At 33.8% G+C, this 13,027-nt stretch overlaps 1 protein-coding gene across 2 annotated transcripts; it reads left to right on the forward strand.

Annotated features, from left to right (window-relative positions):
• Window positions 1–6,223: 6,223 nt before the first annotated feature.
• On the forward strand, window positions 6,224–10,674 carry LOC145093944 (3-dehydroquinate synthase). Of its 2 annotated transcripts, XM_079032193.1 has the most exons (9): window positions 6,224–6,689; window positions 7,167–7,317; window positions 7,402–7,569; window positions 7,684–7,910; window positions 8,020–8,143; window positions 9,098–9,160; window positions 9,230–9,373; window positions 10,109–10,246; window positions 10,381–10,674. In XM_079032193.1, the coding sequence occupies exons 1-8, from the start codon at window positions 6,349–6,351 to the stop codon at window positions 10,238–10,240; spliced, it is 1,350 nt and encodes a 449-aa protein (XP_078888319.1). In that variant the 5' UTR covers window positions 6,224–6,348; the 3' UTR covers window positions 10,241–10,246; window positions 10,381–10,674. The 2 variants fall into 2 exon arrangements, with proteins under 2 accessions (XP_078888319.1, XP_078888318.1); XM_079032192.1 differs by lacking the exon at window positions 10,381–10,674 and having other exon boundaries at window positions 10,109–10,333.
• Window positions 10,675–13,027: the final 2,353 nt, after the last annotated feature.

Consider the following 13,027-nt stretch of genomic DNA (forward strand, 5'->3'; position numbering starts at 1 on the left):
AAATGGAAAAATCATACTATATTCTTTTATGAGAAAATTCACCCAAATTAACTCTAATATTGGGCTTAGGGGCAAAGGCCCAAATTCTTCCTTTTCCCTTTCAAATTCTCGGCCCAAGGCCCAAATCCAAGGAAGAGTTGACTTTCAAGTGACACCTCATAATTAACCAAAGGACTTCCATGCAAAATATCTCACATACCTCCATGCACATCACCTCAAAATCACTTCTCTTCTCTCCTCTCTCTCACTCTCGGCCAAAACACACACACACACATTCACAAATCTCTCACAAATTCTCTCTAGATCACTCAAGAACATCCCTCCCTCTCCACTCAAAAATCTCGAGTTTTAGGAAGCATTCAAGAGGAAATTTCCACAAATTCTTCATCTAAGGTAAGATTATGCTTGGATCTATGAATTAAATTCTTTGTTTTATCAAAATCCTTTCCTAATCTATGCAAAAATCGTGATCTTGCATCCTAGAACCATCTCAAACTCGAGATCTTCATCAAAGGGTGCTAAGGCCAAAAATCACTTCATCTTTCTTCCATCTTTTCCTCAAAAACCGAAAGCTTCAAACAAGGTGAGCTTCATACCCCCTATTTTCTGTTTTTATGAGTTTTGGGGGGGGGGGGGGGAATACAAGTGAAATTGTAGATCTATATGTGTTTTGTATGCCTTGTATGATTTCCATGCTTACATGTATGCTTTTGTGTGCTAAAATGTTGGATCTAGCCATAAAACCCCTCAAAACTGAGATATATCTTATGTTAAATGATTTTTGAATCAAATATGTTTCTACATACAAAGTGTTTCAAGAAAAATGGCTAAGTAGTTTAGTAACAATTTTCTTTGGGCTAAAAACACAAATTTTGGGCCTAAAATGTGAAAAATACAAAATTAAGGGTCCAAATTGACATATCACGAATTCTGATGGATGAGGTGTGCCAAAACAATTTCAATAAAACAATTTCTGGAAATTTACTCATTTAGAGGATTAAAAACATAAATTTCAAGCTTAATGGGCTAAAAATGACATTTTCGGCCCAATGAGGCCCATTATGCGAGATTTTCTGTTTTGGAGGGCCAAAATTGTATTTTTCTGTAAAACAGTGGACTATAAGTGTTCCAAGTCCTTTTTAAAGGCTTAAAATGCTTTTTAAATTTAAAAAGGACCAAAGTTGCAAAAATTTTACAATTTGGGCCAAAATTGTCAAAGTTGCGAAAAAGAATGGTTATAACCGAGAAAACTACATTTTCAGGGACTTAAACTGTTTTCATTGAAAAATATGTTGAAAAAAATATTAATTTCAATAATTTTTGGTGTTAAAATGTCAAGAAAATTGATTTAAGGACCAAACCGGAAAGTGTTTAACTAAAGGGTTGAAAAAGTAAATTTTACAAACAATGAGGGGCTGAAAACAGAAAACTTTCAAGGCTAATTCAATACATGCAATTTGATCAAACAATGGTACCGCGACTATCGACGAAATACAATACACTGCAATACCAAAATCGTTGTAAGTCTCGAACCAATGAAAATCCGAAACTACTAACATGGCGACACTACGATACATACAAATAACGTTTGGGAACTCAACTTACATACGAGTGTGCACAGATGTCTACGCACCATCTTTGGGCCCCAAAAGTGTAAAATCTTGTTTGTTGGGCCTAGCTAGCCCAATGACCTGATCTTAAGGCCCGAAGACATTTTTTTTCTACGAAGTGTTGGGTTTCACCGACTTGGCACAACGTAGAGGGACTTTCAATGGCTTGTATACCACTGGTCCCCAAGGGTCCTTTGGTATTGCTAGAAAAGTCTACATATTTTGCGAGGCGGGTCGGGGACCCCTCGTACACATTTTATCCCCAACCGGCTAATAGAGTCATCGAGGTCTTCGTGCCCTCTTTCTCTTCGGATGTGGGACGACACGTAGTCAGGGCGGCTGGATAACGTGATTAGTACGGACGACGCCTTCGGGATCATTAGTATAGCTATAAACTGGGCGTTTGTGTAATGCGGGTTTGTAGTAATTAATCATGCTCAAAAATAATCCAACGTCGCCTGGGATTGAGACTACTATTTTTGTAATGGTTTCAACGCAACTTAATGGAACTCAAAGGATTAGGAAAACATCGGGTTTTCCTAGGTTTCTCAATACATATCGGATTCGAAATGCATACAATTTTAACGAACAATTTTTACAAGTATAGAAACAAACAAGCATACCTATGGATCTTCACATCTTTTTGACTATACTGTTTTCAGAAAATATCGGATTTTCTGGTGGTTTTTCAAACAATACGAAACATTGGATTTCAAAACACTACTTATGAACTCACCAACATTTCATATGTTGACGTTTTTCAAAATACTTGTATTCTCAGGGAACCAGTGAATCAAAGGAAATCATATTCAGTGATGGCTTGCAGTTTGTTTATGTACGAGTCGAACAATTTATTTTTGGGAATGTAATGTTTAAACAATGTATTTAATGTAAACGCTACTAGTTGTACTATATTAATGCATGGTGACGAATGCTGTTATGTTTCATATATATTCAATGTTATGGTATTCAATTGAGTCACAACAGCCCCCGGACGTTTCCGCCGCCTGGTTCGGGGGTGTGACACCATCCTTCATATTATTAAGTCGTTAATGTAGGTGATGGTTCTCTTTGCCATTGTCAGTATAACAAAACATTAAAGAAGAGAATATTGTGTTAGCATAAGCTATAATGTTAAGTATTTAGCAAATCGATAAGATCCCTTATAAACAATGTTAATGGTTTTGAATAGCAATACAATGTGTGTTCAACTGTTGAAATTGATCAAGTGGTAACAACACACAATGTAAGACCACAACTGTGAGTAAATAATACCCATTTTTGTAACAACTAACAATAAAGAAGGGCCAAATTGCCCTTTTTTAAAATGATTACATATGAGAAGATTAGACTAAAGTTCATTTTCATATAAAAACTTTTTTCTTTGTACAATTAAGAAATACAATAATAAGCATATTTTTGAAGTTTTAGGGACAATAATCGATTTGGAAGATGGAGATAGATCATAATTATCTAAAACATAAGTAAAACGGATTAACTACATACAATTGTCTCGATTAATTAGGTTTGCTCCTTCTTGGTCTTGTTTCCTGCTATGGAATATAAAAATAATGGTGGTGTAAACCGATGATTAAAGATGTTGAATTATATATAGAACTGAATACGATGAAAATGAGCAAGCAAATCAACTGAATAACAATTTCTTATCTGTAGGGATTCGATATGAATGCTAAGGTGCCGTTTAATAGTTACTGTCTGGGAAAGTGCTGTATGGGAAAGTGCTGTCTGTGAAAGTTGTCTTACCGGAAAAGAAACCATGCTGTTTGATTGTACATCTGACTGAGTGTGCTGAATGATGAAAAATGACCATATTACCCATCTATTCTATACTTCGATGGATTAAATTGCCGAATAATTATAAAAATATACAAATTGTTATACAAAATCAAAATTACACAATAATAATTTAAAAATCCAAATACAAATTGTGATACAAAGTAATTAAACATAAATCGATTAAATCCAAATAGAAACATACTGAAGTTGAAAATAGCATACTAGTTTGCATACAACTCTAAAGTAAACTAGGTGAAAGTAGTTGATTAGCAATTTGCTCACGCAAAGTAGCCATGTATTTAACGACTTCTGAACCCCATTCTATGCCTTGTGTGTTTTCGCCTTCAATTTCTCCATCTTGCACATCAACATGTATATTGATAAAATTAAGCATGTATGTTCAAAAAACAACATATATTATCAAAAAACAGCAAATATGCACAAAAAACAGCATGTGTTAATAAAACAACATATATATACACAAAAAAACAACATATGTGTTAAAAAAAACAGCACATATACACAAAAAACAACATATGTGTTCACAAAACATCATATATACACAAAAAAACAGCATGTATGTTAAAAAAACAACATATATATTCATCATGCTTGAACAAATATCAACATGTTTCAAAATTTCGAAATACTACTCTATTTTACCCACAAAAAACATATATGCCCACAAAAAAAGTTCAAAAATTCTGAAATATTATTCTCAAATTTCAAAAATCACAAATTATGAAAAGCTACTCTCATACTTCGAAAATCAGAAGTAACAAACTATGAATCGACATATTTACCCACAAAAAACAGCATATCTATATCCATGAAGTAATAAACTATTGAATCAGATTCATAGGTTGGAAAGAAATCATAAGAAAAAAAAATGAGGGCTGATAGACATCAATTGAGAAGAATAGAATCAGAAAAAATATAAGAAGAAGAAGAAGAAGAAGAAGAAGAAGAACCTGGTCGGAGCTGTGGGGGTGGAGACGCTGATGAAGTAGATTTATCAAGAACGATTCTTGATCTTCGATGAATAGAAGAGAGAATGACGATCTTCAAACAAAAAAAAGAACAATGTTGGAGGCGAGATGGAGATGATGGCAAGACGTTTTTTTTGTTAGGGCAAAATTGTCTCACGCGTGTTTCTTTCCCATCCAAACTTGGGCTTGTAGCTTTTTGGGAAAGACCCATCTTACCAGGAAAGATGAAATTTTTTATGCAAATCAAACATCTTTCCGGGCCATTCAGCTGAAAAGATCTTTATGGGATTGGAAAGATGTTTATCAAACATGACCTAATAGCTGTTTGATGAGTTATCGGATGAAAAAGAATAATGAATATGGTAAGAAATAAAACATTTCCTAATATCATGTATGTTTTTAAAATTACATCACATTAATCACATTAAATAAGGATATCAGTTATAGATATATCATATTCATATGGCATGAATGATGTGAATATGTAATCGATTTGTGATTTTAAGTAGGGGCAAAAATGGTATTTTACATTGGATGAATTTCGATTTTTGAAGGGACATGTGACAAAGATGACTCTCTTATTAGAGAGGAAAATTTATGAGATAACCAATTTTTAGAAATATTTATCATAATCAATTTTATCATTGTGAATGATATTAAAAAAAACTGTCAAAAATATTCAAAAGTTCGTATATATTTTGTTACAGAAAAATCTTTTCATGCAAGCAAAATTAAACTCATAGTTGCAAAACCTTATTGGGCAAAATATGTAGTCGTTTTATCAGTAAAAATAGGGATAATGACTTGATAGGGTAAGATACTTTTTGAAATGTACACATTTAGTCTTTATTCTTTTTTTGTTGTAAAATAAACCCTTATACTTTAATAATATGTACACATTAGGTCCTTTTCACCGGATTCTACAGGTTTTGCTGACATGGAGGGTTTATTTTACAAAAAAAAATAAGGATTAAATGTGTACATTTCAAAAAGTATCTTACCCTATCAAGTCATTTTCCCTTTCTTTTATTTTGTTGAAATGAAATACCCAGGTGACATCCACATATCCACAACGAGATTTTCCAACTTTTATTCATCATGAAAAAGAGGGAGAACCCTGATCTCCGACGACTCCTTTGTGTGTTCCTACACATCACTGGTAGCAAGGATGAATGATGGCAAAAACAGTAAGGTCGAAGGGGGAGACAAGAGGAAGTAGAGACGGTAGTTGGCGGTGAGGAGCTGCTCTGGTAGCCCCCTCGTCAATTTTTTCTTCTTTTTCTGGCAACATATCTAAAAGATGGAGGCAAAGAAAGACAGATCGGAGAAACACAACAGGTAAAGGGTGTTTGGCTGTTGCTGTTCGACCGGAAGGAAGAGAGACGAGAAAGAGAAGGGTCGCCGCCCTTTTCTTGTTGCTGGAGGATCTCCCACCTCCGGTGACTAAGCTAATTAATTGCAAAACATGTAGAATCCGGTGAAAATGACATAATGTGTACATATTAATAAAGTATAAGAGTTTAATTTAGAAAAAAAAGAATAAGGACTAAATGTGTACAATTCAAAAAATATCTTACCCTATCAAGTCATTTTCCCTAAAAGAAAATTCGTATATGACCGGTATACCGGGTATAGCCGGTGACAAGGATTGCATTGTTACAAAAAATAAAGTATAAAAGTTTATTTTATAAGAAAAAAAGAATAAAGACTAAATATAAAATATATACATTTGAAAAGATAATCAAGTAATTTTTCCTAAAAAAAAAATAAAAAATAAAAAATTATCGAGACGAAAACATGTGATCGATAAGAAAAAGCAACAGGGTGACCGCAGTCACCAATCCCTCCTTCACCTACCACCCCTCTTTCATATACCTAACAATGGCTTCATAGATTCCCCACCCACCAACCACCAGACCAAACCACCTTTCAATCCGATCACACCATTCCATATGGCAGCGGCGGCGACTACGACGGCGACGGCCTCATACTCCACAATTTCACCCAAACACAACGTTTCTTTATCCACCAACAACCACCACCATTTCAATAAGAACGCTCTAGGTTTTGTATCCGAAAATCCCATTCCAATACGTTCCCTTTCTCTTTCTTGCTCCCGTCCAGCTAAACATTCAATGAAAGTATCTGCCACTTCAGCTGCTCCTCCGGTGATCGAGACTAGTAAGTCGAGTTCTGATGAAGTTCCCACCGTAGTTGATGTTGATTTAGGTGATCGGAGCTATCCAATCTATATCGGATCTGGTCTGCTTAATCAACCGGATCTTCTACAAAGGTATTGTTATTGTTGCTATTTTTCTGTTGTTTTAATTATTGTAAATCATTTCGGAAGTTCAGGGTGCTTGAAAACAATCAATTACCGAAACACACCATCTTTCTTCGTATGATTAATTCGATTTGCTCAAGATTTCTATAGTCTCCATTGCAATTAAAAACAATCACCTTGGTCATGATACATTATGTATCTCTGTTTTTGAAGTTGATATATTTGATTTGGGCATTGTGCAAGAGGTTTGTTCATAAATTAGTAATGGCAATGTTTCTATTGGTTCTGTGATGATAAACATGATACGTTTTATGTAATTAATCGTTTCACGCTTTTTAACAACCAAAGCTGATGAAGCTTCTGCAATTATACGTATCTTTAAAATACAGGTTTTACACAAAAGCTTTCTAGTATCACATTAATGAAAGATAAGTTAATATTGAATCTTCATCGTGACTCTTACACACATGTTTTTCAATCCTTTAGGCATATTCATGGGAAGAGAGTTCTTGTAGTCACAAACACCACAGTGGCGCCTTTATACTTGGATAAAGTTGTCCATGCTTTAACTGTTGGAAACCCTAATGTTACAGTTGAAAGTGTGATTCTCCCAGATGGTGAGAAATACAAGGACATGGTAGGTTTCTTTTTCATTCCACATTTGCATCTATGGTTGTCTAGTGTCTGAAATAAAGGCTCCATTTTGTTTATTTTATGATAGGATACTCTCATGAAAGTATTTGACAAAGCCATTGAATCTCGATTGGATAGAAGATGTACTTTTGTTGCCCTTGGTGGTGGTGTCATTGGTGACATGTGTGGATATGCTGCAGCTTCTTTCCTCCGTGGTGTCAATTTCATTCAAATCCCTACAACTGTTATGGCACAGGTAACTCAAACTGATGCCAAATGGGACAAAAGTTGTACTTTTTTTCTCTCATCTGTGCAAAAGACGTAAATACCCTTCTCATCACTGATTAGAGTTACATTTGCTATATTCCAGGTGGATTCTTCGGTTGGGGGCAAAACGGGAATAAACCACAGATTGGGAAAAAACTTGATTGGAGCATTTTATCAGCCACAGTGTGTGCTAATAGATACAGACACATTAAACACATTACCTGATAGAGAATTAGCTTCAGGTCTTGCTGAGGTCATCAAGTATGGGCTTATTAGAGATGCTCCATTTTTTGAGTGGCAAGAAAAGAACATGCAAGCTTTGATGTCTAGGTAAATAGACTTTTCTCCAACATGATAATCTGTGAAACAAAAATTGTAATTTTTTAAAAAGTAGGATAAAATTTTCATATTTTAATGAATGTGATTTTGTTTTTTTTAGGGATCCTGATGCTTTTGCATATGCTATAAAGCGTTCATGTGAAAACAAGGCTGAAGTTGTATCTCAAGATGAGAAAGAAAGTGGTTTAAGGGCGACACTGAATCTGGGGCATACATTTGGTCACGTGAGTTTTGGGTTTTGATTTTTCTTTTTTTAAATTCCAATTCCATGGGGTGTTTGGTTGCCAATTGGACAGGGGATGGAGTTCAATTCCATTCTACCTTTTTTTATTAAATGACCAAAATACCCTTTTCATTATATGTATCGAAAAAAAACTTTAGTTATATCTATTTATCATAAATAAAAATTTTATTATAAATAAAAACGATATGAATAAATTTTTGGTTGGTGGGAATTGAATTTTTAGATTCATTTATAATTATTATTTCTTTTTATTTTCAGTATGTATCTAATAAGGGGTATTTTGGTCTTTCAAGAAAAAAAAAGGATAGAATGAATCCCTTCAACCATATGGCATATACCAACCAAACACCTAAATTTCAAATCTGTTGGATTCCATTCCTTTCAAAAACATTCTACAAATCATCTTTCTTTTTAAAAAAAATAATCTTTCTTATACTTTTTTTTTTGGAACAGCAGCATCATATTAAAAAACAAAACCTCTAGCAAGGAGCTAGAGAAGAGAACAAATTAATCTTTCTTATACTTTTTGGCTAATACTTATTTTAATTTCTCTAATACTTATTCATTTATTTTTTCCAAAAAAAGTCTTTATTCTTATACTTTTTCTTTATTTTTAATGGGTTTTATGCAGAAAAGTCCCATTATTTTGGGAAATTTTTTGAAAAAGTCCTCAATGTTTTTTGTTAACAAAAAAATCCCGATTATTTAACATTTTGCCCAAATTAACCAAGTCTTTTTTTTAACAGAAAATGACAGATTATGTGATTTTTCCCAAAATAATGGGACTTTTTTGTTAAAAAAAACATTCAGGACCTTATCAAAATTTTTACCAAAATAATCAGATTTTTCTGCATAAAACCCTTTTTTAATTTCCCTAATACGTCTCTTTGTAAAAAAAAAAATAATAATCTTTCTTATACTTTTTTGGGTACAGGCAATAGAAACTAGCTATGGGTACGGACACTGGCTTCATGGAGAAGCAGTTGCAGCAGGCACCGTAAGCATTTTTTTTTCCAGGCTAAAATGTTGGATCTATATATTTCTGAGGGTATTTTTGTAATTTCAGGTAATGGCGGTTGACATGTCATACCGCCTTGGTTGGATAGACGAATCCATAGTCAAACGAGTCAACTCCATCTTAAAACAAGCCAAACTGCCAACCACCCCTCCCGAGATGATGACCGTAGATATGTTCAAATCTGTCATGGCCGTAAGTCAAAACTAAAATAATATAACTTAAAAAAAAAAAAAAAACTAACAAAAAAAAGCTAACAGACTGTTTGACAGTTGCTGATTGAGTCAGACCCAACCCAGATTCTTATCAGACTCGGTAAGAGGCATATCAGAGTCTCTAAGACCGAGTCAAACCCAACTAATTGTGGGTACCAAACGGTCTCAAATCTGATCGAGTTAGACTCAGCCTCTTAGCCTCTTACCAGACCCGATTACTTCAAGTAGCTTTAGTTTGCGAAACACGCGCTAATTCTTTTATGAGTAAACTACACGAATGGTCCCTATGGTTTAGAGGGTAATTTGCACGTTTGGTCCCTAATTTATTTTTATAACTCGGAAGGTCCTTACTGTTTGTTTATGTTACGCGCTTGGTCCCTATCTTACCTAAAAAGACTATTATGCCCTTGATTTTTTTAATTTATTTAAATAAACACACCCCTAATCCCACCCCCTCATCTTACCTTACCTACCCCATCATTTTTTCCTTTTTAAATAATAGTCTTTTTAGATAAGATAGGGACCAAACGCGTAACAAAAATAAACAGTAGAGACCAAATGCATAACAAAAACAAACCATAGGGAGCTTCTGAGTTAAAAAATAAGTTAGAGATCAAGCACGCAAATTATCCCAAACCATAGGGACCATTCGTGTAATTTACTCTTCTTTTATATGATAAACTTTTTCTTTGCTAATAATTATTTATTTATTTAGGTGGACAAGAAGGTGGCTGATGGATTACTAAGACTAATACTCTTAAAAGGCCCACTAGGAAACTGTGTTTTCACAGGAGATTATGACCGAAAAGCTCTTGATGAAACCCTACATGCATTTTCCAAGTCTTGATTTTAGGTATAGTTTTCGTTCTTCTTTGATGTGTAAGGCTTTTATACATGCCAAAATATGATATTATTATGTATCAAAATTGGCTTTTAGTTATCCTTTTTTTTTTTTTTTGATGTATTCATGTTTGATAATAAAATTAGGTGATGAGTGTGTCTTGTTTTATAATGATAACCGGTTCATGGGATGGAAGTGGATTGGACTCAACAAGAATGTGCTTGTTTCATCTTGTTTCATTTTACGCCACAAAAGATATCACTTTATGTCATTGACATGAGTCACACTCTCGATTGATGTCTCAATTCGTCAATGACAAATGTATTACAACATAATGTTGTCTTTGTTACATAGGGGAGGACCAGACAATCTTTTTAGGACTATTTCAACGTCTCTCACATATAATGGATCAAGTATAAAGTATAAGTACAATGTTCTAATCGAATTTTTGTTTATTTTTTGTTGATGAGTTTGTATACTTGTAACGAGTCGAACAAGCAAACATAGTATAGTGATATTTATCCTTGATAACAAACTTTAATTAGCTTGGTTAATAGTTAACATAACATAAATCATTGGCATTGCGCTCATTTAATTGAGGGTTAATATCATGGGATTTTGTTACAAAAACGCATCTATAGTTCTATACTTTTAAATATGTAAAAACTATGTATTTTACTTCTAAAAAAAATATTTTACATAAGTATAAACACATCTTAAAAAGTTGTAAATGTGATGTTTAATTAAACATCTTTTTCTGTATAAATATATTTTTTTGCATGAATACGTATAATAAAAAAACATATTTAGGGTAAAAATGTGAATGTATTTATTTATTTTAAAACATCTTTATATGTTTAAAAACATATTTATATATTCAAAATATATTTATACATTTAAAAACATATTTAAAGACGTATTTTAATAATAATATATTAAAAAGTATTTATGAATTTATAGTACAATTAAACATTCAAAAAATTGAACCCTACGACAATGGTGCCTCGTTGACATTTTGACGTTGAGGTTTTTCTGGCGTTCCACGTCTAGGTGAGTGGTAGGGTTAGTAATCATATGTTGGGATGGTGGCTATGTATACAAAGAAGACAAATTTGGATGGATGGGTAATCGTCATCTTAGGAGAATGATGAGGAGCACGTACACAATAGGAAGTATAAGGGAGGCTTTAGTAAGCTAATTTAGAATCTATACTTGCGAGAGGTTGATCGAATTGCATCATCATTTTACATAACGAATTTTCTACATCACATGGATTCTAGGGCTTTGTGGAAGTGGTGGATGTTGCATGGTAAAGTTGTCGACGTGTATATTGCGAGCAAGTTGGACGAATTTTTGTATCAGATAAGGTGGTTGTAAAGATTTTGGCGCTTCGATTTGCAAAGGTGATTGGTAGCATAGTGAGTGACGAGTAGTCATTGTTTGTGAAGGGTCATTAAATTCTTGACGATCCTATGACACTTAGTTAGATTGTGGATTGGTGTAAAATGAAAAAAGCAAAAACTTATGATATCTAAGGTGGATTATGAGAAGGCATATAAATCTTTGAGTTGGGAATATTTGGATCATATTTTGTTAGCTTTTGGTTTTGGAGCAACTTGGAGGGGACGAATAACACAATGTCTTTCGACAGTGAGAGCTTCTATTTTGATCGATGAGAGTCCTACAGAGGAGTTTTTGTTATGTCGAGGTGTTCGACAATTTGAACCTTTGTCACATTTTCTGTTTATTTTGGCGAAAAAGGGCCTCACATTTCTATAGAAGATGTTGTTGCTCGTAACTTCATCAAGGGAGTAAGTATTAACGGTAATGAGTTTAAGATGTCCCATCTGTTCTACGTAGATGACACGTTTTTGACAAAGTGGAATTGTGGAGATGTTGAAGGTGTTGTTCAGGTGTTACAAGAATTTACAATGCCACGGGTTGAAAGTTAAATCTTTAGAAATCAAATATATACGATGTTGGGGTTACAAAAGAATAGGTGAATTCTATGGAACATGTTACATGTTGTGCCCCTGGTAGCTTATCATTTAAGTACATTGGTTTACATGTTGATGGACGCATGACACGTAAGGGAGGTTGGGAAGTTTTGATTGAGTGCTTCAAGGCTAAGTTGTTGTAACACCCGTAGATCCGGGCTAGTCAATTTAGAGACATGAACATCAAAAATGACTTTTTGATAAAAGATTATTTAGAAGGAATAATCTTAACTAAGTTATATTATATGTCACAAGGGTTCCGTCATATAGAGAACGCCGAAATCCGAGTAATAACGAAGAAGTTATGACCTGTCGAAGTTTTATAGCAAAACCGGCACGACACCGGGAATCGTAAAAAGTGAGTTTGTGATAAAATAATTTTTAGCCTTATCAATATAAACGAAAGTCGTAGTATACATTAAACCGAAAGCGTGCATAAAAAGAACGTCCAAATCTGACTTCGTATGAGGAAGTTATGATTTTTCTAAGATTTAGCATAGCAATGCATAGCCTGGAATTCGAATTTAGATCGATTTTTAGCCGACACAATCTAAACAAGGATCGAAGATCTCGTCAATAAGAACTCAACAATATAAAGACAGACGAAAATGGACATTGTCACACCCCAAAACCAAGAACGGCGGAAACATTCAGGGGTGGAGGACGTCATGTGAAGTATCATAACAGTGTAAAGTAGTAAACAAGCAACAACATCATCCATTTCATTAAAAGTAAATGTTTTAATACATGTGTGTTCTTTAATAATAATATGACACCAAAATATGTAATCAAAATA

This window comes from Lactuca serriola, chromosome 3 (assembly GCF_051521515.1).
Source record: "Lactuca serriola cultivar US96UC23 chromosome 3, Lser_US96UC23_V15, whole genome shotgun sequence".
In the NCBI taxonomy this organism is placed as follows: domain Eukaryota; kingdom Viridiplantae; phylum Streptophyta; class Magnoliopsida; order Asterales; family Asteraceae; genus Lactuca; species Lactuca serriola.

What these genes read in the sequence shown, in the direction of transcription:
- LOC145093944 (XM_079032193.1), top strand. Translation starts at nt 6,349, where the DNA reads ATGGCAGCGGCGGCGACTACGACGGCGACGGCCTCATACTCCACAATT. An exon ending in TGGGGCATACATTTGGTCAC is followed by an intron (nt 8,144 to 9,097) that starts GTGAGTTTTGGG and finishes TTTTGGGTACAG; the next exon opens with GCAATAGAAACTAGCTATGG. An exon ending in TGTTCAAATCTGTCATGGCC is followed by an intron (nt 9,374 to 10,108) that starts GTAAGTCAAAAC and finishes TTATTTATTTAG; the next exon opens with GTGGACAAGAAGGTGGCTGA.